This window comes from Bubalus bubalis, chromosome 13 (genome assembly GCF_019923935.1).
Source record: "Bubalus bubalis isolate 160015118507 breed Murrah chromosome 13, NDDB_SH_1, whole genome shotgun sequence".
NCBI lineage: Eukaryota > Metazoa > Chordata > Mammalia > Artiodactyla > Bovidae > Bubalus > Bubalus bubalis.
The window spans coordinates 10,350,768-10,377,580 of NC_059169.1; the positions used below are offsets into that span (position 1 = coordinate 10,350,768).

At 44.2% G+C, this 26,813-nt stretch overlaps 1 protein-coding gene and 1 pseudogene across 5 annotated transcripts in view; one reads left to right on the forward strand and one right to left on the reverse strand.

Moving 5' to 3' along the window:
• Positions 1 to 6,575, reverse strand: part of PCCA (propionyl-CoA carboxylase subunit alpha) — a 363,650-nt gene extending 357,075 nt beyond the window's left edge. For all 5 annotated transcript variants that reach the window (XM_044927096.2, XM_025262608.3, XM_025262607.3 and 2 more), the window contains exon 1: positions 6,419 to 6,575. In XM_044927096.2, the coding sequence (XP_044783031.2) occupies positions 6,419 to 6,523 (105 nt within the window). In that variant the 5' untranslated portion in view covers positions 6,524 to 6,575. The remainder of the gene's footprint in view (positions 1 to 6,418) is intronic.
• A 7,163-nt stretch (positions 6,576 to 13,738) lies between these two features.
• Positions 13,739 to 25,795, forward strand: LOC102407913 (annotated as a pseudogene).
• Positions 25,796 to 26,813: the final 1,018 nt, after the last annotated feature.

Genomic DNA, 26,813 nt, shown 5'->3' on the forward strand with positions numbered 1-26,813 from the left:
ACGGGAACACGCCATCTTTAAAACGCTGCCAGAAGTCAGGCCTTACCACTTAAAAACAGCTTTTCTTTCGCTTACAATGACTATGTAGCCTTCAGGACTTCACTAGCTATCCCAATCTTCAGCTGTCTGCCAAGACTTTCACTTGGCAAGCTAGGTTGAATACCTAATATTTGAGAGAGATGATAAAATCTCAAGATTTACATCAACTATTTCTCAATATTAGGGCTTCCCTGATAGCTCAGTTGGTAAAGAATCGGCCTGCAATGCAGGAAACCCCAGTTCGATTCCTAGGTCGGGAAGATCTGCTGGAGTAGGGATAGGCTACCCACTCCAGTATTCTTGGGCTTCCCTTGTGGCTCAGCTGGTAAAGAATCTGCCTGCAATGCAGGAGACCTGGGTTCGATCCCTGGGTTGGGAAGATCCCGTGGAGAAGGGAACGGCTGCCCACTCCAGTATTCTGGCCGGGAGAATTCCATGGACTGTATAGTCTATGGGGTCGCAAAGAGTTGGACACAACTGAGCGACTTTCACTTTCACTTTCACTTCTCAATAAAACTGAGGGAGGGGGGGAAAAAAAAAGTCAAGATTCTCCAGTTCTGCCTCCACGGTAAGCTAGAACTGTGTGCATCAACTCTAAAGCCTCTTCATTCCAACACAGCCCCCCAGCCAGGCCATTCCTCCCACCCCACCTATAGCAGATGCTGTGGGTGTACATCCAGCATCCCTTTTCCAGGCGGGGAAGGCCCCCACTGGTGTGCTGACTACCCACGGTTCCCACCTGCTCCCTGCTTTGCCCCATCTGCCTCAACCAGACAGGAGTTCTCTCTCAAGCCTGGAGCTACATCCCTCCCAGGCCACAGCCACTGATTTGACTATCATGAAGTTCAAAAAGCTGCCCCCACTTCAACCTCAAGGTGGGCTCAACTTAGTACTGCAATCTGTGCTTTAGAGCTGGCTGTCCAATATGGTAGCCGATAGCCACGGGCAGCTTCTGAGGCACTTGAAATCTGCCAAATTCCTATGTGTGCCAAGTGTAAAATACACCCCAGGTTTGAAGACTTCATACGAAAAACAAAACAGAAACCTTGTTAAAGTTTTAGATTTACATACTAAAATATTTTTAATACATCGGGTTAAATCATTGGTGGTGTTTAGTCGCTAAGTCATGTCTCTTTGGCTACACCCATGGACTGTAGCCCACCAGGCTCGTCTGTCCCTGGGATTCTCCAGGCAAGAATACTGGAGTGGGTTGCCATTCCCTTCTCCTGGGGATCTTCTGGATGCAGGGATTGAACCCGATTCTCCTGTACTGGCGGGCAGATTCTTTACCACTGAGCCACACTGGGTAAATATAAAATAGTAATTTCACTGCTTTAAATTTTTTTTAATGTGAGTGCTGCTGCTGCTAAGTCGCTTCAGTCGTGTCCAACTCTGTGCAACCCCATAGACAGCAGCCCACCAGGCCCCGCCGTCCCTGGGATTCTCCAGGCAAGAACACTGGAGTGGGTTGCCATTTCCTTCTCCAATGCATGAAAGTGAAAAGTGAAAGTGAAGTCGCTCAGTTGTGTCCAACTCCTAGCGGCCCCATGGACTGCAGCCTACCAGGCTCCTCGGTCCATGGGATTTTTCAGGCAAGAGTACTGGAGTGGGTTGCCATTACCTTCTCCAATGTGAGTGCTAGAAAATGTTAAATTATACTTACAGCTCACGTTATACTTTTTATTGCACTAGAGCAGTGCTTCTCAAACTTGACTATACATCATTTTCACCTAGAGGAGCTTATTAAAACAGACTGCTGGCTCTAACCTCAGAGTTTCAAACTTGGCAGGTCTAGGGTGAAGCTAGAAAATGTGCATTCCTAACAAGTACCCAGGTAATGCTGCTGCTGCTGGCTAGAGTCCCCTGCTTTGAGAACCACTGCTCCAGGGCTCCCCTGTGGGATGAGACTGAATCTAGTTTCCACCTAGATCCCCTTCCTTGCTTTGATTTTTTTTTAACCCCTGCTCTAGCCTGCCTTCTTTACGCTTCTCAACTACCACCTGCACGAAATCCCTCTTCAGGCTCTGCTTCGGGGAAACCTTATCATCCCACTGGTACAGAACGTTTTTTTTTACACGGTGTAACTTTCACAAAGTGCTATATTAATAGCAATCAATGAGATGTGAGTTATCACTGCATCTTTGGTAAAAGAGTAACAAAGAAGTTTCTTTATTTTCTTTTTTTATTTTTACTGGATTGCTAGTTGCCTTTACATAATGAATTCTACACATTCAGTGCTAGGACAAGGTTTGTTTATCCTGATGAATGAATGTTTCTTACTATAGGAAAGCCTAAACGCTTCCCTCTTTTCCATAACTGTTATGAAGCTCAAACTAGTTTTGTCCCCCGAGATGTATTAATTTGCCCTTTCTCATTTTTTCTCTTCACCCCAGAAAGACACCCCTCAGTTGTCAGCAGTCACTCCCATCTCCCCCGTCACCCCTCCCCAGCCCTTAGCAACCACTGACCTACCTCTGCCTCTATGGCTCTGCCCACCCTGACGTTTCATACTTATGGGATCATACACTCTGTGGCCCTTTGTGTCTATCTTTCAAAGGTCCTTGATTCTTCTCTTTCCTTTTATCTCCCTTTGGTTACAGCAAGTACTATTGGTTCTAGTTCCAAAACAGATCCCAAGTCCTACCAGTTTTCACCAACTCCAGTGCTACCAGCAAATCAACATGACTCTTGGAACCCTCTGAGTCCAGATATCTAAAATGAAACACTACCGCTCCCCACCCCCATTAAAAAAAAAAAAAAAACACCTTTTTCCTTCCCAAATTTCCTTTTTCATCCCTGTTCTCCCATTTACCCACTTTCTTAAAAACTGGAATCACTTAACTTCTGTTTCTTCCCTCTATCAACATGTCACCATCTCTTCCCCTTATTTAGAAAAGGGTTTTACCAATCACTTCTCTGTTCTGAACCTCTTAAGAATAAAATCCCCAAAAAAGCAGATGTATAAATACACAAATGTCCATAAACATTTTAATTCACCAAAAACTGTTTTCTGTAATAATGTTAGAAGGTTTTTTTCCCAAATGATTGTCAGAAATCTACCAGCAGGTGGAAAGATTTACCTCCAGGCAATGCTAAAGCATTCAGATTTGCTTAAACATTCTCTTCCATGACTAGAAAAGAAAATCACGGGCTTTAAGGAACGTAAAGCTTGAGCATTTGAACTTCATGAATGCACCATATAATGAGACCATGACCCAAACGAGAGACAAACTGGAAAGGCAAGGCTTTGGGAGCATACTATCCAAGGTTCAACATCTATCTCAGCCAATCGTTTCCTTAAGCAAGTTACTTAACTGCTCTGAGCTTTTGTTTCCTCTTCTGTAAATTGGAATTTTTTTTTTACCTACTTGTTACAAGGCTAAGAGGAAATGTCTGAAAATCATATAAGGCATAAAAAGTTCAATAAACTGCAGCAATTACCACAAGTCCAACATCCTGGAGCCCCTGAAAAATGCAGACAGAAGGGAAAAAAAACTAGTTATTTAAATAGAATGTTTTTAAAAAGCCAAAACAAAATAAGACTAAAAGGTGAACTCTATGGACAGAGGAACCTGAAGGACAGTCCAAAGAGTGAGACACAACTGAGTGAGTGCATGGGCGCGTGCATGCACATGCACACACATGCACACACACACACACGCCCTACACACACACACACACACACACACGCACACACACCCCCTACACACACACACACATGCACACACACACCCTACACACACACACCCTACACACACACACACCCTACACACACACCCTACACACACACACACCCTACACACACACACCCTACACACACACACACCCTACACACACACCCTACACACACATGCACACACACACCCTACACACACATGCACACACACACCCTACACACACACACATGCACACATACACCCTACACACACACACACATACCCCCTACACACACATACCCCCTACACACACACGCACCCTATACACACACACACCCTACACACACACCCTACACACACACACCCCCTACACACACCCCCTACACACACACACACACACCCTACACACACACACACCCCCCCCTACAAACAAACTATTAACTGGTTAAAAGAATGGTTAGAACTCTCTAGACTAGAGTTAGTCTGCTTTCCACCCAACCAAACGATTTACAGGGGTGGAGGGAGAAAGGGGAGGAATAAAATCTTCAAAAGGTTTGGCTTCAAACACAGACTCAGTAATAATGTATGTTTCAAGTTCATAGAAAAGAAGCCTGGAGAGAAGCTAAGCAGCTCAAGTTCCCTGCTTCTCCCACCTCCAGGAGAAATCCTTTACTGGCACAGAAATAACTCTTCCTTCAGTATCGCCACACATTCAGCACTACTTTGTCAAACTCTGTGCTAAGAAAACAGTAATAGACAGGATGCAGGCTCTGCCAACACGTTTAAAGGAAGAAACTCGTAAAGAAAAATCAAAGCTTATATGTCATACAATAAGTGTACAGCAGTAAATAGCCCAACAAATTCCTTCTCTCTTAGCCTCTCCGCTCTAACATATATCAGTGTAACAATCCCTCCCAACTTGAACATAAATGGCTTCCCATAAACTCGATAGCAGGGTCTACAGTAAGGCCCAGCATAGCCTGACTCCTACCTACCTCCTGGGCACCATCTAATCTCCATACCAAAGCCCCAGCAGACTTTTTCAGGTCTTCTATCTCAGCGTTCCCTCTGGCCCAGGCCTTTGCATGTACTGCCGTCACACATAACACTTCTTCCTTCTCTTTCTGCCTAGGAAAAAAGTCACTATGTCCTTCAAAACTGTGCCACTTTTCACTTCCAAAGGAAAACAATCCCTTAACCTTAAGCACAGTTTGAGCAAGTCACATAAAAAATTTCTTCATTTATAAATGGCTGTTGTAAGGACTGAATAAGTTCATTCAGTAGAATACCACAGCAGTTTCTAGGACAAAGCTATAAATCTCAAACTCTCGACTCGATCAAATCCCTCCATTTTATTTTCTTAGATACAGCACCAAAGCCTCTCCCCTAATGGCATTTTACACTTGTCTCCTTAACTGACTAAAATTTCTAAAAGAGAAATTATATTCATTCTATAGAGACAGAACACAGGATGTAGTCCAGAAAGATTTGTTAGGAAACAAAAAAAATACCCGTAAGCAAGAAGCTGAGAAGTGACTTGTGTAATATGCAAAACTTCATCAGTGTGATTCCAAAGTCCATGCCTTTCCATATCATGTTGCCTCCTACACAAATTATATTTAAGAGCTTCGCAACTGCAAATGAGGAGTCCAAAAGACATTAAACAATGAGAAAACAATTAAGATTAAGAAACAATTGTGCACCAGCACAAAGAACTCCAGGGATTTTGAGTGTCAGCATTCTAAAGCTGACCCTAAGCTAAAGCCTGTGCAGACTGATTTTCACTTCCACGATCAGTTCCAGCTGCATCATTTCTCACCTGGGCCTGAGTTCTCTTCTTTCTGGTAGAGTAGGATGGGCTAGATCATCTCTATACTGCCTTCCAATTCTAAGGTCCATGACAATAAATCAAGTTATGTGCCTATTTTGTTTTTAAAGGAAGAAAACAGGCAGTGTCCAGAGAAATACTTTAAATAATTTGTTCCAGTGACTTGAACTCTATTAATAAAGTCAGTTAGGTAGCATTTGTTTAGAAGTTACAAGAGACTCCATTCTGAAGACAGTGTTAAGAGTCACAAACACTCCAAGGTGTTAAGTCAGGCTGCCACCATGAAACATGAGGAAATACAGCGCAGATGCTGAGAACGCCACAAACATCCGCCTAAGCACTACAAAGAAAAAAAAAAAACTCACAAGATGTGTATACAGTATAATGTGATGTAATGCAATTAAAATATGTTCTCCATTCAAGTAAAGGTAGTAGCCTATCCCAACATGGTACTTTAAAAGGTGAGATAAACGCAAAACCCTAACTCTTAACTGAGCAGCAGTTTAGGGTCTCTTCAAAGGAGGAACAAGGCTGGAGAAAATGGTAACTATAAGGACCCTTACAAATGCACCTGAAAAGCTCAGAAGAAGCCAAAATCGCACGGCCCAAGAACGGAAGGGCGCGAAGGGCTGGGAAATTACAGCCAGGTGGCTGTCAGCGGCTCCCGTAAAAGCAGAAAACTCAACGCCGGCGGGCTCTTTGGGCAGCGCTGTCCTCCGTGATCTCCGGAGACACAGCTGGGACCAGGGATGCCGGCTCTGACCCGCGCCTGGGCGAGCTCCGCGGCGAGGAGGAATTCGGGGGGGGGGGGTGTGCAGCACCGGCCAACGCCATGGGGTGCGGGGCAGGCAGCCCAGCGAAGCCCAGGCCCACGAGGAGTCCCGTCGCTCCTCACCTTCATGGTCCACAGCACCACGCTCCGCATCAAAGGCTGCGGCCACCGCCGTCCTCGCCGTCCCGCGGTGGCCAGCGCCGCCGCCCCAGTCCAGAAGCCCGCCATGGCCGCCCCTGCAGACCAAAGCTCGTCTGACCTTTCACCCCGGCGAAGGGGGCGGAGAAGGGGAGTGCCGCGGCTGCGGCCAATCACGAGCCGGGGATCCAAGGCCCCGGCCCCGAGGCGGGCAGGGGCGGGGCCCCGAGACACTAGCCCATCTGCAGCAGGAGGCACCCGGGCGGCTGGAACCGCAGGCAAGAGGACGGGGCCGCTGGCCGGCACCCAGCCACTGGTGGCGGCCAACCCGACCTGATCCCGGGGTTAAACCAAGCCGGGAGGACACGCGAGAGTTCTGGCTGCCGCTGATCCGCGCCTGCTTGGGGTAAACCCCGACTGCACCAGCGTCCGCCTGGCAACTGCACGCAGTCATGCCAGCGATCATCATTGAGTCACCTCCGCCCTTGACCACCCCGCGGCCTAGGGCCGCGGTAATGTTTTGAATGTCCTGAGTTTCAGTTCAATTCAGGTCAGTTCAGTCGTGTCCGACTCTTTGAGACCCCATGGACTGCAATACGCCAGGCCTCCCTGTCCATCACCAACTCCCAGAGTCTTCTCAAACTCATGTCCATCTCATTCTCTGTCGTCCCCATCTCCTCCCGCCTTCAATCTTTCCCAACATCAGGGTTTTTTCCAATGAGTCAATTCTTCCCATCAGGTGGCCAAAGTATTGGAGTTTCAGCTTCAGGATCAGTCCTTCCAATGACTATTCAGAACTAATCTCCTTTAGGATGGACTGGCTGTATCTCCTTGAGATCTCTCAAGAGTCTTCTCCAACACCACAGTTCAAAAGCATCAATTCTTCGGCGCTCAGCTTTCTTTATACTCCAGCTCTCATATCCACCCATGACTACTGGAAAAACCACAGGTTTCACTAGACGGACCTCTGTTGGCAAAATAATGTCTCTGCTTTTTAATATGCTGTCTAGATTGGTCAATGCTTTTCTTCCAAGGAGTAAGCATGTTTTAATTTCATGGCTGCAGTCACCATCTGCAGTGATTTTGGAGCCCCAGAATATAAAGTTTGTCATCGGTTTTCATTGTTTCCCCATCTATTTGCCATGAAGTTATGGGACCAAATGCCATGATATTCATTTTCTGAATGTTGAGCTTTAAGCCAACTTTTTCACTCTCCTCTTTCACCTTCATCAAGAGGCTCTTTAGTTCTTCACTTTCTGCCATAAGGGTGGTGTCATCTGCATATCTGAGGTTATTGGTATTTCTCCCGGCAATCTTGATTCCAGCTTGTGCTTCATCCAGGCCAGCATTTCGCATGATGTACTCTGCATATAAGTTAAATAAGCAGGGTGACAATATACAGCCTTGACGTACGCCTTCTCTGATTTGCAACCAGTCTGTTGTTCCATGTCCACTTCTAACTGTTGCTTCCTGACCTGCATACAGATTTCTCAGGAGGCAGGTCAGGTGGTCTGGTATTTCCATCTATTTCAGAATTTTCCACAGTTTGTTGTGATCCACACAGTCAAAAGCTTTGGCATAGTCAATAAAGCAGAAATAGATGTTTTTCTGGAACTCTCTTGCCTTTTCGATGATCCAACGGATGTTGGCAATTTGATCTCTGGTTCCTCTGCCTTTTCTAAAACCAGCTTGAACATCTGGAAGTTCACAGTTCATGTATTGCTGAAGCCTGGCTTGGAGAATTTTGAGCATTACTTTACTAGCGTGTGAGATGAGTGCAATTGTGCAGTAGTTTGAGTGTTCTTTGGCATTGCCTTTCTTTGGGATTGGAATGAAAACCGACCTTTTCCAGTCCTGTGGCCACTGCTGAGTTTTCCAAATTTGCTGGCATATTGTGTGCAGCACTTTCACAGCATTATCTTTTAGGATTTGAAATAGCTCAACTGGAATTCCATCACCTCCACGAGCTTTGTTTGTAGTAATGCTTCCTAAGGCCCACTTGACTTTGCATACCGGATGTCTGGCTCCAGGTGAGTGATCACACCACCGTGATTATCTGGGTCATGAAGATCTCTGTGGTATAGTTCTTCTGTATATTCTTGCCACCTCTTCTTAATATCTTCCGCTTCTGTTAGGTCCATACCATTTCTGTCCTTTATTGTGCCCATCTTTGCATGAAATCTTCCCTTGGTATCTCTAATTTTTTTTTTTTTAAGTCACTAAGCCGTGTCCGACTCTTGCGACCCCATGGACTGTAGCCTGCCAGGCACCTTTGTCCATGGGATTCTCCAGGCAAGAATACTGTAGTGGGTTGCCATTTCCTTCTCCATCTAATTTTATTGAAGAAATCCCTAGTCTTTTCCATTCTATAGTTTTCCTCTATTTCTTTGCATTGATCACTGAGGAAGGCTTTCTTATCTCTCCTTGCTATTCTTTGGAACTCTGCATTCAAATGAGTATATCTTTCCTTTTCTCCTTTGCCTTTCACTTCTCTTCTTTTCACAGCTATTTGTAAGGCCTCCTCAGACAACCATTTTGCCTTTTTGCATTTTTCTTGCAGATGGTCTTGATCCCTGCCTCCTGTATAGTGTCACGAACCTCCATCCATAGTTCTTCACTCTATCAGATCTAATCCCTTGAATCTATTTGTCACTTCCACTGTATAATCATAAGGGATTTAATTTAGGTCATACCGAGTGGTCTAGTGGTTTTCCCTACTTTCTTCAATTTAAGTCTGAATTTGGCAATAAGGTGTTCATGATCTGAGCCACAGTCAGCTCCCGGTCTTGTTTTTGCTGACTGTATAGAGCTTCTCCATCTTTGGCTGCAAAGCATATAATCAATCTGATTTCGGTGTTGACCATCTGGTGATGTCCATGTGTAGAGTCTTCTCTTGTGTTGTTGGAAAAGGGTGTTTGCTACCATCAGTGTGTTCTCTTGGCAAAACTCTATTAGCCTTTGCCCTGCTTCATTCTGTACTCCAGGCCAAATTTGCCTGTTTTTCCATGTGTCTCTTGACTTCCTGCTTTTGCATTCCAGTCCCCTATAATGAAAAGGACATCTTTTTTGGATGTTAGTTCTAGAAGGTCTTATAGGTCTTTAAAGAACCATTAAACTTCAGCTTCTTCAGCATTACTGGTCAGGGCATAGACTTGAATTACTGTCATATTGAATGTTTGGCCTTGCAAAAGAAGAGAGATCATTCTGTCATTTCTGAGATTGTATCCAAGTACTGCATTTCAGACTCTTTTGTTGACTACGATGGCTACTCCATTTCTTCTAAGGTATTCTTGCCCACAGTAGTAGATATAATGGTCATCTGAGTTAAATTCACCCATTCCAGTCCATTTTAGTTCGCTGATTCCTAGAATGTCGATGTACATTCTTGCCATCTCCTGTTTGACCACTTCCAATTTGCCTTGATTCCTGAACCTAACATTCCGGGTTCCTATGCAATACTGCTCTTTACAGCATCGAACTTTACTTCCATCACCAGTCACATCCACAACTGGCTGTTTTTGCTTTGGCTCCATCTCTTCATTCTTTCTGGAGTTATTTCTTCACTGATCTCCAGTAGCATATTGGGAACCTACCGACCAGGGGAGTTCATCTTTCAGTGTCCTATCTTTTTGCCTTTTCATTCTGTTCATGGGGTTCTCAAGGCAAGAATAAGTTCCAGTTATGTACCCAAACTAAGGTCCTGTATGTTTGAAGGTGCGTATTGCAAAGCACCAAACCAAGGTATTTGGACAAGTGCTATAACGTATGTAAAAAATGCTCTAGGTCTAGAAATCAGAAATCCCAGCTCAAGCCCTAATTCTGCTGCAAATACTAACATATGTGTGTCTGAGTAATTACTCATAACCAGAGTCAACTGCTCTTGCTTGCAAGTGGGCACCCTTATTAACACAACTGCTAAGGGCTAGACCTTGCTAGATGCCTCAAATTTTGTCTTGTTTAATCTTTGCAAGAACCCTATTGGCCTACACAGTTCCCATTTTGAGAAACTGAGTTTATAGAGAGAAAAAGTTACTTAACTAGTAAGTACTGAGACTATATATTATGGGCTTCCCTTGTGGCTCAGCTGGTAAAGAATCCGCCTGCAGTGGAGACCTGGGTTCAATCCCTAGGTTGGGAAGGTCCCCTGGAGAAGGGAAAGGCTACCCACTCCACTATTCTGGCCTGGAGAATTCAATGGACTGTATTGTCCATGGGGTCCATGGGGTCTGACAAAGAGTCAGACACGACTGAGCGACTTTCACTTTCACTTTTCAGTGAAACTAGGGTTTGAATCCAGGTCTGATTATATGCAGGGATAGGACTTTTGTTTCATTAGGGGCATTTTCTAATGTGCACAAAAGGAAAAAAAGACACCCAGGCACATGTGACACAGCTTCAACAAACCAACCTTCTGTTAGTCTTGTCTCATCTGTCCCCCCTGCTTATTTTGTGCTGGAGTATTCTGAAGCAAATCTCAGACACGAGATCCTCTCACCTTACATATATATGTGCCAGTGTCAAGGGCTCCCTCATAACTATTTTGCTTCTCCTACAGCGTCACCTTGACAGCCTTACAAAGCTGGGAATGACACGGAATGTCTTACAACATGGCAAGTTCCAAAAGGAATGCAAACAGTTTAAGGACAACCAAGAGGTGACACTTAATGGAATTTTAAAATGCTAAGTAGGAACTGTCCTGACAGTTGTCGTGACAAAAGAGAAAGTAGTATCAGTTTCACAGGCTTTCTCACTTAGATGTCTTAAAGCTGGACTCGCTTCCTACCCAGGATACCTACTTTTTTTTAAATCCCTCCCCTTTTCACCCTTTGGATGGATTCTCCCTGGATCCTATGTGTTTTATCTTACAGACATTTCTTTAAAGGCACCAGTGGCAGAAACTAATTGTTCCATAATTACTATTCTCCACTCTTTCCTTTAGTAAGAGAGTCCCTGAACTTCATCTGAGCACATGGCCACCCAGCTATAGGCTGCATTATCAGCCCTCCCTAACAAAGTGTGGACTTGTGACCATGGTGTACCTGATGAGAGTGGAAGAACTATGCCCTTAAAGAGTAGACATTACTTTGCCAACAAAGGTCCGTCCAGTCAAAGCTGTGGTTTTTCCACAGCTTTGTGTGGATGTGAGAGTTGGACTATAAAGAAAGCTAAGCACCGAAGAATTGATGCTTTTGAACTGTGGTGTTGGAGAAGACTCTTGAGAATCTCTTGGACTGCAAGGAGATCCAACCAGTCCATCCTAAAGGAAATGAGTCCTGAATATTCATTGGAAGAACTGATGCTGAAGCTGAAACTCCAATACTTTGGTCACCTGATGCAAAGAACTGACTCACTGGAAAAGACCCTGATGCTGGGCATGACTGAAAGCGGGAGAAGAAGGGGATGATAGAGGATGAGATGGTTCCATGGCATCACTGACTAGATAGACATGAGTTTGAGTAAGCTCCGGGAGTTGGTGATGGACAGGAAAGCCTGGCATGCTGCAGTCCATGGGGTCATCAAGAGTCAGACACAACTGAGCAAGTGAACTGAACTGAAAAGAGAAGAGTAGGGACATGCCTTCCATTTTCTCTTCCCTCCTTCCTGAAAGAAGACATCCTGGAAGTGCTGAAGCAGCCACCTTAACCCATGAGATAGGAGAAGCCAAGGTCCCTGACGCTGTGCAGCCATCTCATCAGTCTTCTACTGCTTAATACGTGGACTATTATGTGACAGAGAAATGAACTTTTATCTTGTTTAAATCAATGCTATTTCTGTCTTTACTGCAGCAACCAAAACTGTACCCTCAGCAACTCATAAGGGAAACGTTGAAATGTGAAACCTGATCTATATGGTGATAACTCAGTGGTGACCACCCCAATATAGCAAACCAGAAGGTGAATGCTGGTGACCCCTTATGCCATGGTCTTTCAAAGTCTTGAATAATATTCTTGTCGTCTCCTTTGATAGAGCCTGTAAGTCTACTACAGTGTTTTCCCAGGAGCATAATTGGCATCTTTGAGCTGAATGGCTCTACCTTCTCTGAGCTATGCCATGCATTCTGTGATGTTTATCATCTCCAAAACCCACTTCCTGTTACCACGGTCTGAAAATAGTTGTTTCATATATTTGGTCCAATTTTCTATTTATCTCTAGTGATGAAGTGAAGTGTTAGTCACTCAGTCGTGTCCAACTCTTTGCGACCCTATGGACTGTAGCCCACCAGGCTCCTCTGTCCATGAAATTCTCCAGGCAAGAATACTGGCGGGGGTTGCCATTCCTTCTCCAGGCGATCTTTCCAACCCAGTAATCAAACACAGGTCTCCTCCACTGCAGGCAGACTCTTTACCGTCTGAGTCACCAGGGAAACCCTATCTATAGTAGGGAGGTTCCAGTTACCCCAGCTGCAGTCAGTCTGGTACCACTTACTCTACCTTTGCCAGAAGTAATAAATCTCTCAGAATTTGGAAAGTATTTTACATCATCTACTAACTTCCAGAGCTGCTCCGGAGAAGTCAGGTGCCAATCTTTGCTGTGATGCCTTATATCTTATTACAAGACTTCTCCAGGCGATCTTTCCAACCCAGTAATCAAACACAGGTCTCCTCCACTGCAGGCAGACTCTTTACCGTCTGAGTCACCAGGGAAACTACTACTACTAAACAGAAGGCCCTACTGTTTTGTGGTGGGTGTGGCGCTGAGGGAAGTTGGGGTGTAAATCAGGGAGACATGAGCAGCCCCACCGGCAACAAACGGTACGAATCATTCCAAAGTTGGAGACTCTCAACTTTGAGCTATGTACATGTATTTGGCCCTCCCTAAGTGGGAGCACTGACAGACTAGGTAAACGGGAGTAGAAATTATGTTTCCCCAGATCCTCTGCCCTACATGATTCCTGGTAGAGTTAACCAAAAGAGGGCCTTCTAAGATACTCAGAAAGCAGGAGCGAAGCGGCAGCCAATACTCCCAGGTTATTACCGTAAAGTAATGAGCAGTTTCCAAGAAGACCACGTGTCCTCAGCCTCCAGTCTGCATCCAGCTTGTTTTTCCCAACTGCTGGACCTACTCACCACCAGCAACCCAGGTCCACCCCCAGACACTTGGCTGCAGACTCACAGACATGTGAGTTGTCTGGAGCAATTACTTCTCGCTCAGCTCTCCATGAGAACCTTCTAATTCCTATCTGGCAGTCAGCTAGGCTTGGCTTCTCACCTGTCACGGCTCCTCCAACCTGTCCCAAGTTGTCTACCAATGCTTCAGGCAGACTCATGTAATCACTCTTTCTCTTGACAGTACCTACAGCCACCGATGAAGGTGAGTATGTACTACAGGAAGGGAAAATCCCAGAATTTTCAGGCAATACTTCTAGCTCTGAATGGACACTGATTCCTAGAGACCCAAAGTGCTATTGTGTTCCCTCGTAAAAGCAGTCTTAAGGAAGTGTACTTCCTTGACTGAACCTAGACTGGTACACTAGTGAGAAGGTGAGAAGTCATGCATAACTCTATTGAGTGAAGAAGGGATGGACTGTGGCAGAGACTGCTAGTTGTCCCCTAATATCCATCTTTCTATTGCTTCTTTAGTCAAAGAACTCTCACAGTTTTAGCTGGGCACATGGCCTTCAGGGAAGAACTGCCTTTGCCAACCTCCATCACAGCAAGAGGTCTCCCAGGTGGCTTAGTGGTAAAGAATCTGCCTGCCAATGCAGGACACACAGGTTTGCACCCTGGGTGAGGAAGATCCCCTCGAGAAGGAAATGGTACCCACTCCAGTATTCTTCCCTGGGAAATCCCATGGACAGAGGAGCCTGGCAGGCTATAGGCCATGGGGCCACAAAGAGTTGAATACAACTTAGCGACTGAGCCAAGCAACAACAGTCACAGCAAGAGTGGCTAGCTTACTAAGTTTTGGCCAAGGGGATGTAAGCAGAAGGGGTGTGGACAACCTCTGGATTGTGTCCCTAAAGGGAAGGGACATGCCTTCCACTCTCCCTTCCCCTCTTCCCAGTTTGCCAGACAGCGGGCATAAGGGTGGGGGTGAACCTGTCCTCTTAAATGCTAAGAAGGAAGTCAGGTGTTGAGGAAGACAAAACTATATCCAAGGAGCTCCCTAGGTACTGACCCTGAAGCTGCCATGTCAGCCCTGGAATGTTTGCTCAGATTTTTATGCAAAGGAGAAAAACACTGTATTTAATTATTTAAGTTACTGCATTTTCTTTTGCCTTTGTTACAGTAGCCAAACGTGCACCCTAACCAATAGAACACAACTCTTATGTCCTGGCCCTCTCCATTTAAAATTATAGAGTGTACTCAACAAAAACAACAAAAATAAAAATTAAAAAATGAAACGCAAGACCTAAGTAGACATTTATGCAGAGAAGACATAGAGATGGCCAATAGGCACATGAAAAGACGCTTATCACTGATACTTAGTAGAGAAATGCAAATAAAACTACAATGAGATATACTGGTCAGAATGGCCACTGTCAAAAAGCAAGTAAGAAATGCTCGAGAGGGTACGAAGAAAAGGGAAGCCCCCACCCACCACACACACTGTTGCTGGAATGTACATTGGTGCAGCCACTATGGAGAACAGTATGGAGGTTCCTTAAAAACCTAAAAATACAGCCACCATGTGACCCAGCAGTACCACTTTTGGGTATATATTCAAAGGAAATGAAAACAGAAAATTGAAGAGATCCGCACTCCCATGTTCCTTGACACATTATTCACAACAGCCAAGATGCAGAAACAACCTAAGTGTCTATCAACAAAGGAATGGATAAAGATATGGTATATAAACAGAAATAACCCCACACGGAGAGGGACAAGTACAACATGGTGTCACTTCTATGTGAAGTCTAAAAAATAAGAAAAAAATGTCAGAGTCATAGAAACAGAGCAGAGAAATATTTGCCAGGGGAAGAGACTGGTAACAGGGTGCAAACTTTCAGCAATAAGATAAGAATCTAATGTAAAACGTGGTGATTGTAGTTGATAACATTATGTAATTGAAATTTGCTAAGCGAGAAGAATTTAATTGTTCTTACTACACAAAGTTATATATATATGAGGTAATGGATGTGTTAATTACCTAGATGGGCAGAAACCCTTTCACAATATACGTGAAAGTAAAAGTGTTAGTCACACAGTCACGTCTGACTCTTTGCAACCCCACCGACTGTAGCCCACCAGGCTCCTTTGTCCATGGGATTCTCCAGGCAAGAATACTGGAGTGTTACCATTTCCTTCTCCAGGGGATCTTCCTGACGCAGGGATCGAACTTCACCACCCAGATGAACTTCAATCCTTATGCAATATAGAAAGGACAAACAGAATTCTCAACTCTAGTTAAACTTTTAGAAACTCTTGCACTTGCTTGGCCTGAACTGTTTTGTTGACCTTTTGTCTTAATGAAGTCAGTCCCATAGACAGGACTGACTCTGAACCTAAGGCACCTTATCTACCTAGGAATGTTGCCCCATTATAGACTCTGCCTTATGATAGTATATATATATAATTTTTGCCAAATATTGCAAATGACTCATGTGATACTCAGTTTTGAAATTTGTTTTAAATTATGCTAAAGTATATTCAACACAAAATTAACCATTTTAACCACTTTAAGTGGACAGTTCAGTGGCATTAAGTACAATGGCACTGTGCAACCATTACCACCTTCCATCTCTAGAATATCTTTCATTTTGAAAAACTGAAACTTTGTACCCATTAAAAACCAATTCCTCACCTCCACCTCCCCCACCAGCCCCTGGCACCCTTCATTCTACTCTGTCCCTATGAATCTGACTACGTATCTCATGTAAGTGGAATCAATACACAGTTGTATCAACCAGATGCGAATAGCTTTTCCAAAATATCCTTCAGAACAACCCTATTCACTCTTTAAAACTGAGACTTCATCTTCTGAAAGACATCCAAAAAAGACTGCCCTTGGTGGCAATGGAAAGAACGTTACAGGCACTATTAATAACTAACATAGCAGTTAAACTCTGCAGCCTCTATCCTTCCATCTTTGTTTCTTAAGTAAAGAGAAATCAGCCCCTCTTGAATCAAGAAGACTGTTCCTGGCAGAGACCTCAACCTGAGAGTTCTTAGGAATCTCCCAGAAGCAGAAAACAGCCTCCACTAAAGACTATCAACAAACGAACGTCCGTGTGGAAGAGACAGCCCCAGACATGAAAAGTTAGGGAACTGGTGCTGTACACTGTCACACTTCAATCTGTAGGTAAGTTTCCTTCATTTTCCTAAATATTTTCCTTCACCTTTGTTGGCTTAAGGTTCTGAATTGTTGGCAAACAGCTCATTATCTGTAAGCAATGGTTAGCTAAAGCCAGAAAGAATCAGCTTAAGAAAATCAATTGTTAAACTGTCAGGAATCTTGCCAGACTGATGTTAAATTCCTGGTAGCCTGAAATCAGCCTGTGGAAATATTAACACAATGGAAATCAGAAAACACTACAAATCATGGCCCCAGTCACTCCCACTCTCCCACAGAATCTCCTGTTAAACATTTACTAACACAACACTGCCTCAGTTCAGTTCAGTTCCTTAGTCGTGTCCAACTCTTTTTGACCTCATGGACTACAGCACACCAGGCTTCCCTGTCTATCACCAACTCCCAGAGCTTACTCAAACTCATGTCCATTGAGTCAGTGATGCCATCCAACCATCTCATCCTCTGTCATCCCCTACTCCTCCCCTCTTCAATCTTCCCCAGCATCAAGGTCTTTTCAAATGAATCAGTTCTTCACATCAGGTGGCCAAAGTATTGGAGTTTCAGCTTCAGCATCTGATAGTCCTTCCAATGGAGATTCAGGACTGATCACCTTTAGGATAGACTGGTTGGATCTCCTTCCAGTCCAAGGGACTCTCAAGAGTCTTCTCCAACACCACAGTTTAAAAGCATCAATTCTTCAGTGCTCAGCTTTCTTATAGTCCAACTCTCACATCCATACAGGACTACTGGAAAAACCAGAGCTTTGACTAGATGGACCTTTGTTGGCAAAGTAATGTCTCTGCTTTTTAATATGCTGTCTAGGTTGGTCATCGGAGAAGGCAATGGCACCCCACTCCAGTACTCTTGCCTGGAAAATCCCATGGATGGAGGAGCCTGGTAGGCTGCAGTCCATGGGGTCGCTAAGAGTCGGACACGACTGAGCGACTTCACTTTCACTTTTCACTTTCATGCTTTGGAGAAGGAAATGGCAACCCACTCCAGTGTTCTTGCCTGGAGAATCCCAGGGACGGGGGAGCCTGGTGGGCTGCCGTCTATGGGATCGCACAGAGTCGGACACAATTGAAGCGACTTAGCAGCAATAGCAGCAGGTTGGTCATAACTTTCCTTCCAAGGAGCAAGTGTCTTTTAATTTCATGGCTGAAGTCACCATCTGCAGTGATTTTGGAGCCCAAAAAACTCTCATCATATTGTACAGCTGCTGCTGCTAAGTCACTTCAGTCATGTCCGACTCTGTGCAACCCCATAGATGGCAGCCCACCAGGCTCCCCCGTCCCTGGGATTCTCCAGGCAAGAACACTGAAGTGGGTTGCCATTTCCTTCTCCAATGCATGAAAGTGAAAAGTAAATGTGAAGTCGCTCAGTCATGTCCGACTCTTAGCGACCCCATGGACTGCAGCCTACCAGGCTCCTCCGCCCATGGGATTTTCCAGGCAAGAGTACTGGAGTGGGGTGCCATTGCCTTCTCCAGTCATATTATACTAGAAAGGGAGATTCCTGAATCCACTTGTGGACCTTTAAGAGGTGCCAGTCTTAATAACTAAAATTGCATGGTAGTTTAGTTGCTAAGTGGTGTCCTACTCTTTGCAACCCCATGGACTATAGCCCACCAGCTACTCTGTCCATGGAATTTCCCAGGCAAGAATACTGGAGTGAGTTGCCATTTCCTTCTCCAGGGGATCTTCCTGACCCAGGGATCAAACCCGAATCTCCTGAATTGGCAGGAGGATTCTTTATTGCTGAGCCACCAAGGAAGGCCCAAACTTTCACAGTAATGGGGTTTTTTTTACAAAGAAGCAGCTTGTGGGTCAGATTTCTGTTTTTCAGTGTGATCTGGCTATCGTCCATCTGTATGTTGGGCCTTTCACTTCTCAACTTTTTCACTTTCTCTTCAAATCTTCTCATTTCTCCTTATTCCTCCTTAATATTTGTCTTTTCTCAGAACTCAATAAAAATTGGAAAAGAGGAATGTGAAATGTGATCAAGGTTCAGTGTGTAACAAAACATTTTCTTCATTCACATCAAGCTCTCAATAACTCTTGTCTTAAATAAAAGATGGAGAATTGGGGAAATTTTGTGATCCAGAATGCGCAGTAAAGTTTGTTCTCACGTTTTTGTTGCTATTCAGTCACTCAGTCATGTCTGACTCTTTGCCACCCCATGGACTACAGCACGCCAAGCTTCCTTGTCCTTACTATCTCCCAGAGTTTGCTCAAACTCGTGTCCATTGAGTCCATTGAGTCTGTTGCCCCCTTCTCCTCATGCCCGCAATCTTTCCCAGCATCAGGGTCTTTTTCAATGAGTTGGTTCTTCGCATCAGGTAGCCAAAGTACTGGAGCTTCAGCTTCAGTATTAGTCCTTCCAATGAATACTCAGGTTTGATTTCCTTTAGGATTGACTAGTTTGAGCTCCCTGATGTCCAGGGGACTCTCAAGACTCTTCTCTAACACCACAGTTCAAAAGCATCAATTCTTTGGTACTCAGCCTTCTTTATGGTCCAACTCTCACATCTGTACATGACTACTGGAAAAACCATAGCTATTTGGACCTTTGTTGGCAAAGTGATGTCTCTGTTTTTTAATACACTGTCTAGGTTTGTCATAGCTTTTCTTCCAAGGAGCAAGCATCTTTTAATTTCATGGCTGCAGTCACAGTGATTTTGGAGCCCAAGAAAATAAAGTCTCTCACTGATTCCATTTTTTTTCCCCATCTATTTGCCATGAATTGATGGGATCAGATGCCATGATCTTAGTTTTTTGAGTGTTGAATTTTAAGCCAGCTTTTTCACTCTCCTCTTTCACCTTCATCAAGAAGCTCTTTAGTTCCTCTTCACTTTCTGCCATTAGGGTGGTGTCATCTGCATATCAGGTTACTGATATTTCTCCCGGCAATCTTGGTCCCAGCTTGAGATTCATCCAATCTGGGATTTCACATGATGTACTCTGCATAGTAGTTAAATAAGCAGGGTTACAATATACCGCCTTGACATATGCCTTTCCCGATTTTGAACCAGTCTCTTGTTCCATGTCCAGTTCTGTTGCTTCTTGACCTGCATACAGGTTTCTCAGAAGGCAGGTAAGGTAGTCTGGTATTCCCATCTCTTTAAGAATTATCCACAGTTGTTGTGATCCACAAAGTCAAAGGCTTTAGTGTAGTCAATGAAGCAGAAATAGACACTTTTCTGGAATTCCCTTGCTTTTTCTATGATCCAAGGATTTTTCTATGACCCAGTGAATCATGAGATTTGTTCTCATGAACAAATAATAAAAAATAAAATAAATTTTTAAATAAATGAAGTAAGAAACAGATGGTGTATATTCAGGGGTTATCTCTCCTTTACACACCTTAGGAGACTGGCACATCACTTAAGCTTAACTCTGAGCTCTTTTGTTTCACATCTAGCTCATGATTTTTCTACCATGAATTCAGTCACTGGCACTGGACCAAAGGGGTCTCCCTGATGGCTTGATTGGTAAAGAATCCGCCTCCAATGCAGGAGACCCTGGTTCAATTCCTGGACTATATAGTCCATGGGGTTGCAAAGAGTTGGACACAACTGAGTGACTTTCACTCGCTGGACCAAAGCTGACGAGTGATTCAACGAGGAGAACACTTACTTCCCATGAAAATTTTGGGCTGAAAACTAGCTCTTAATTCCTTTTATACCTTGTTTGGCTCCAAAGCAGAATATTTCTCAATGGAGGTAGATGGAAAATGCAGACCATTTCTCAATCTTGCCTGCAGAAGGCAGGTATCAATGCTTGTCAGCACAAACCTGCACAACTCAGCACCAGCCTAGGCATTTAATTTCTGTCATTAAAAACTAACATTCCCACAACTGGGAGTGATCCCAATTGTCCGTTACTAGGCACAAGTTGCCCTCACTCTAAGCATGTAAATGTATCAATCTGCTGGATTTAAATTACAATAGAAATGCTTTTTTCATATCTAGGTTATAAACAGATGGACATATTTTTTTTCTTAAATGCATATTTTCATTTTTTTACACTGAAATAACTCATCTATTTGGAGTGTATTTTAATGAAAATTAAAGGGAATGTAGGGATTCCCAGGTGGCTCAGTGGTAAAGATTCTACCTGCCAATACAGGAGACACAAGAGACATAGGTTCGATTCCTGGGTCAGGAAGAACCCCTGAAGTAGGAAATGGCAACCCACTCCAGTATTATTACCTGAAAACTTCCATGGACAGAGGAGTCTGGTAGACTACAGTCCATGAGGTTGCAAAGGATCAGACACAACTGAGCAACTAAGCACATACACATATACATATAAAGGGAATGTAAATCTAAATACATATATTTTTCCAAATGGCTCTCCAGTCATGTTAACACCATTTTCAACTTTTTAAGTTAATCTCTTTCCTTAATGATATAAGATGCTACCTTTGTCAAATGCTAAATTTCCATAGGTACTTGGAACTATTTCCACTGGTTTGTCTATCTAGCCAGGCATCAACACCACATTATTTGAATTATAGGGTCTTTATAGTATTTTTTAATATGGAGTAAAGGCAGGCGCCTCTCATTGCTCTTCCTTTTGAAGAGTTTTAAAGGTGTGTGAGTGTGTGTGTGGGTGCATGCTAAGTTACTTCAGTTCTGTCCGACTCTTTGCAACCCTATGGACAGCAGCTCCGTCAGGCTCCTTTGTCCATGGGATTCTCCAGGCAAGAATAATGGACTGGGTTACCATGCCCTCCTCCAGGGGATCCTCCCAACCCAGGGATCGAACCTGTGTCTCCTGAGACTCCTGCACTGCAGGCAGATTCTTTACCACTGAGCCACCAGGGAAGCCCCTTGCATAGGTACTCCTAAGGAGGAATGATACAAATAAATTCCTTATTTATTTTTCCATTTGCAGTTTAGGATCCAGTGCCGGGAAAATTTTTGCTAGTATCTTTTCGGGGAATTATGTTAAATTTATATACTAACCTCAGGAGGTTTGACTTACTTATGATGTTAAATGGTTCTACCTAAGAACAAGGAATGTGTTTTTTATTTTTGTTGAACCCTACTTTTGTGATCATTCAAGACTGCTTCAAAACCTTCCCCATATAGGCTTTGTGCATAATCTTTCAAAGCACAGTGACCCTGTTCTGTGTGACTAGGTTGGTTGACTATGACGAATCATATCAGCAACTCGTCTCTATGAGGACAGGTGAGGAAGTGGACTGACAGAAAGGGCAACAGAAGAGCAAACATCTTCTATGTCCTGCTTTCCCTGATCTTAGTTCCATGAACCCCCCTGAAGATCTGTGCATGTGTACATCACTGGCTATGCTATTATGCAGCACTCACTCAAACACTGTCTTTAGTAAGCTTTACTGGACAATGTGGCTGAGCAGAAAGCACAACGGGAAATAGACGAGAGTGAATTTTTGGATCTAGTGTATAACAGAGCTTTGGAGTTGGACCATTTTATACTCCATTCAGAGACTTCTAAAGAATATCTCTTCTGCCCAATGAGCTGATTCCAGCAAGAATCAAAGGAGGAATACCAAGCATCAGGAAAGTGGTTTCCCAAAGGTGAAAGCAGGACTTCTCTGATACTGTCAGCTGTCTGTCTGTGAGAGATAGCCGAACTCCAGGTTAACTCCAGGCCTGCTGTAAAACCTAACAGCGTAACAAAGTATATAAAATAAGGAAATATAGGAGGAAAGGAAAAACCCAGTTTCTTTCCTCAAACCCTTCCAGCTCCTCTTTAGCTCAGAGAACAAAGGGGCTTATTTTACAGGACCAAAAGCAATCTTGTGTTAGTGTGTTCAGCCCTCTCTTTGTTGGCACCATTATCCTAGCTGCCGTGGGTCCCTTGCGTGTCCCACAGGTTGGCAAAAAAAAAGGCCTCCTCTTCCATAAGGTTTCCCTTGCTCTGAATCTTTCCTAAGAGCCTTATTCCATCTAATTCCATCTTAAAATGTACCAGAACATTCATAAAGTGGGGAACTCTGTACCTGTAAAAAGGAATGAAGAGGACTCCCTGGTGGTCCAGTGGTTAAGAATTTGCCTGACAGTGCAGGGGCCGTGCGTTCGATCCCAGCCGGGGAAGATCCCACGTGCTGTGGGGCAGCAAAGCCCATGCACCACAACTACTCGAGGCGCCCAGAGCCTGTGCTCCACGACAAGAGAAGCCGCTGCAATGAGAAGCCCACACACTACAGTGAAGAGCGGCCCCCACCCGGTGAAGAGAAAGAGTGCGCACAGCAACAGAGACCCAACACAGCCAAAAATAAAGAAATACATAAGAATTTTAAGAAAATCTCTATATACAGCAGGGGAACGATTGCCAGGATATATCGTTGAGAGATAAAAATCCAGGTAAATAAACTGTGTACAAGTTGTTAGCATTTATCTAAGAAAAACAACTGTAGATATAGATAGATGCCTGTGTGCACGCTCAGTCATACCTGACTCTTTGCAACCCCATGGACTGTAGCCCTCCAGGCTCCCCTGTCCATGGGATTTTCCAGGCAAGAATCCTGGAGTGGGTTGCCACTTCCTGCTCCAGGGGATCTTCCCGACCCAGGGATCGAACCCGAGTAGCCTAAACTGGCAGGCGGATTCCTTTACCACTGGGCCACCTGGGAAGCCAGATATACATACACAGATAACATTTATATGAAAAACAAACAATGGAGACAGTCCACCACCCTTGCCCCTGCTCCCGCCAGCCTGCGCAGGACATGCCTGGAGATCCCGTAGGTCCACAGCACCACATGTGGCATTCGGATTCTCTTTGGCTGTGATGACCGTTCCTCTGGTAAGTGTCTGACCGATAGGAAAATTGCACACAAAGGTCCAGATGCATTTCCTCCTTAGAATGTCAGTGGCTACACCAGCTGCTGCTTTGGATTTCACTGATTGGTAGTAGTTGAGCAACCGTTTGGAAAGCAGCTAATCTAAGCAATGAAATATCCTTCATTGTAGGTTTGTTACGATGGTGAGATCTTTCACCGCAAGGAAATAAAACACCATTTTAAATTTGATCACCGGACCAAAGCAGATAGTGAGATAATCCTTTATCTTTATGGCAAAGGAGGAACTGAGCAGACAATTTGTATGTTAAATGGGTTGTACACATTTATTTTTTTGGATACTACCAATAAGAAAGTGTTGCTAGGCAGAGAGACACCTGTGCAGTCAGATCTTTCTTTATGGCCACAACAGAAGATGGATTTGGGGCTGTGTGTTCAGAAGCTAAAGGTCTTGCTAGTTTGAACCACTCCACAACTCCTTTTTCAAAGTGGAGCCTTTTTTCCCAGCACACAATACAGTTTTGGATTTAAAGCCAAATGGCAAAGTTGCATCAGTAGAGATGAACTTCCGCCTGCCCTCTATAACAGCGTGGAGAGACTGTTATCAGATTTTGAAATAGAAATTTCCAAGACAGGTGAGGTGAACTGGAGACAACAAGTCTGGACAACTCTTTCAAGGACTTTCGCAATAAAGGAGAGTGAGAAACAGAACAGCAATATTACAGCATGTATGGATATGCATATACTATGAGTGATCCACAAGATGGGAAAAACTGATGATGCAAGAGACAGGGAACAGTGCTGACAACTGACACTCAAACAACGTACACCTGCTATGATTCCACTGGAATACAGGAATTAATGCTTGTCTAGGGAAACGAATTTGTTCACGTTATTTTTTTCTGCTTCATACACAGGCGTACTTCTGGATCCTTTGTCATCAGAAACATCTGATGACAGACAGAAGGACTGCATGCTTTTAATCGGGAGACTTGGATTCCAGATTCTCTGCTGCTGCCACCCTGCTGCAGCAGCAGCTAAAAGGTGCCCAGTAGAGTATGCTCCGGACACTGGCAACTTGCCTGGAAGACAGTCTCAATTTACTGGCTGCTAAAAGGTGGCAAATTATATGGGAGGAAACATCATGAAGTCCTTTTTAACTCTGAGTAAGGCATGCGGATCCTGCACAAAGTACTGTTTTACTTGGAAACTTATGACATTACAGCAGTCCATACTTCTATAGACATGAACTGAGATAATGAACTTCCAAGTACCTTTGGAAGAGCACAGATGCCATGGTGATCTTCTCTGGAGAAGGCTCAGACAGACTTACACAGGGATACATATGTTTTAAAAAAAAATTCTGTGAAAGAAAGCCAAGAAACAGAGTAAGAGATGTCTGAAGGAACTCTGATGTTCTACACACAGATCAAACTACTGCTGCCCACTTGCCTTGAACTGAAGATCCCATTCCTGGATCATTGATTTCCTTCCTACTAGTTGTCTCTGCTACCAGAAATGAGAATACCAAAAAACAGGATAGAAAATATTTCCTGAGAGAGATATTTAAGGACTCTAGCCTGATATATAAAGAGATCCCCTGGTGACCAAAATCAGCCTTCAGAAATGGGATATCCTTGGTGAAGAATTTCTGGTTTGGGGGCTTCCCTGGTGGTTCAGTGGTTATGAATCTTCATGCCAATATGGGGAACACAGTTTTGATCCCTGCTCCAGGGACATCCCGCAAGCCTAGGAGCAACTAAGCCCATGCGTTGCACCTGCTGAGCCCTTTATTGCAAAAGTCCTTGAAAGAGTTGTCCAGACTTGTTGTCTCCAGTTCACCTCACCTGTCTTGGAAATTTCTATTTCAAAATCTGAAACTGTGCTGCAGTTACTGAAACCCACGCACCTAGAGCCTCTGCTCTGCAGCCAGAGAAGTGACTATAACGAGAAGTCCAAGCACCACAACGAAGAGTAGCTCCTGCTCGCTGCAACTAGTGAAAGCTTGTGCACAGCAACAAAGATCCAGTACAACTAAAAACATAAATAAATAAAATCTTTGTTTTTTTAAAAAAAGAATTTCTGGTTTAGGTTTTTACAAAAATATACTGAACATCAGGTTGATGATGCAGTGGATGGCTACTGCAGGACAAATGTGTCCCTTCAGTCCTCCTGAGACTCAAGACAGCCATTGCTACCCTCATCATTGGATGCCACCACCCAGGCCAGCCTAAGGGGCTGATCAATGCCTGGATGCCAAAGCAGATCAATGCCACTGACCTTTCTGCCTGCACCTTGACCTATTCACAAGTCAGCTGACAAAGCTTAGGTGCTCTCTAAGATGTAGAAAATTCTGATGGGAATACCAGACCACCTGACATGCCTCTTGAGAAACCTGTATGCAGGTCAGGAAGCAACAGTTAAAACTGGGCATGGAACAACAGACTGGTTCCAAATAGGAAAAGGAGTACATCGAGGCTGTATACTGTCACCCTGCTTATTTAACTTCTATGCAGAGTACATCATGAGAAACGCCAGGCTGGAGGAAGCACAAGCTGGAATCAAGATTGCCGGGAGAAATATCAATAACCTCAGATATGCAGATGACACCACACTTATGGCAGAAAGTGAAGAAGAAATAAGAGCCTCTTGATGAAAGTGAAAGAGGAGAGTGAAAAAGTTGGCTTAAGGTTCAACATTTAGAAAACTAGGATCGTGGCATCTGGTCCCATCACTTCATGGCAAATAGATGGGGAAATAGTGGAAACAGTGGCTGACTTTATTTTTCTGGGCTCCAAAATCACTGTGGATGGTGACTGCAGCCATGAAATTAAAAGACGCTTACTCCTTGGAAGGAAAATTATGACCAACCTAGACAGCATATTAGAAAGCAGAGACATTACTTTGTCAACAAAGGTCCGTCTAGTCAAGGCTATGATCTGTCCAGTGGTCATGTATGGATGTGAGAGTTGGACTATAAAGAAAGCTGAGTGCCAAAGAATTGATGCTTTTGAACTGTGGTGTTGGAGAAGACTCTTGAGAGTCTCTTGGACTGCAAGGAGATCCAACCAGTCCATCCTAAAGGAGATCAGTCGTGGGAGTTCATTGGAGGGACTGATGTTGAAGCTGAAACTCCAATACTTTGGCCACCTGATACAGAAAGCTGACTCATTTGAAAACACCCTGAAGCTGGGAAAGATTGAGGGCAGGAGGAGAAGGGGACGACAGAGGATAAGATGGTTGGATGGCATCACTGACACAATGGACATGGGTTCAGGTAAACTCCGGGAGCTGGTGATGGACAGCAAGGTCTGGCATGCTGCGGTTCAGGGGGTTGCAAAGAGTCGGACACAACTGA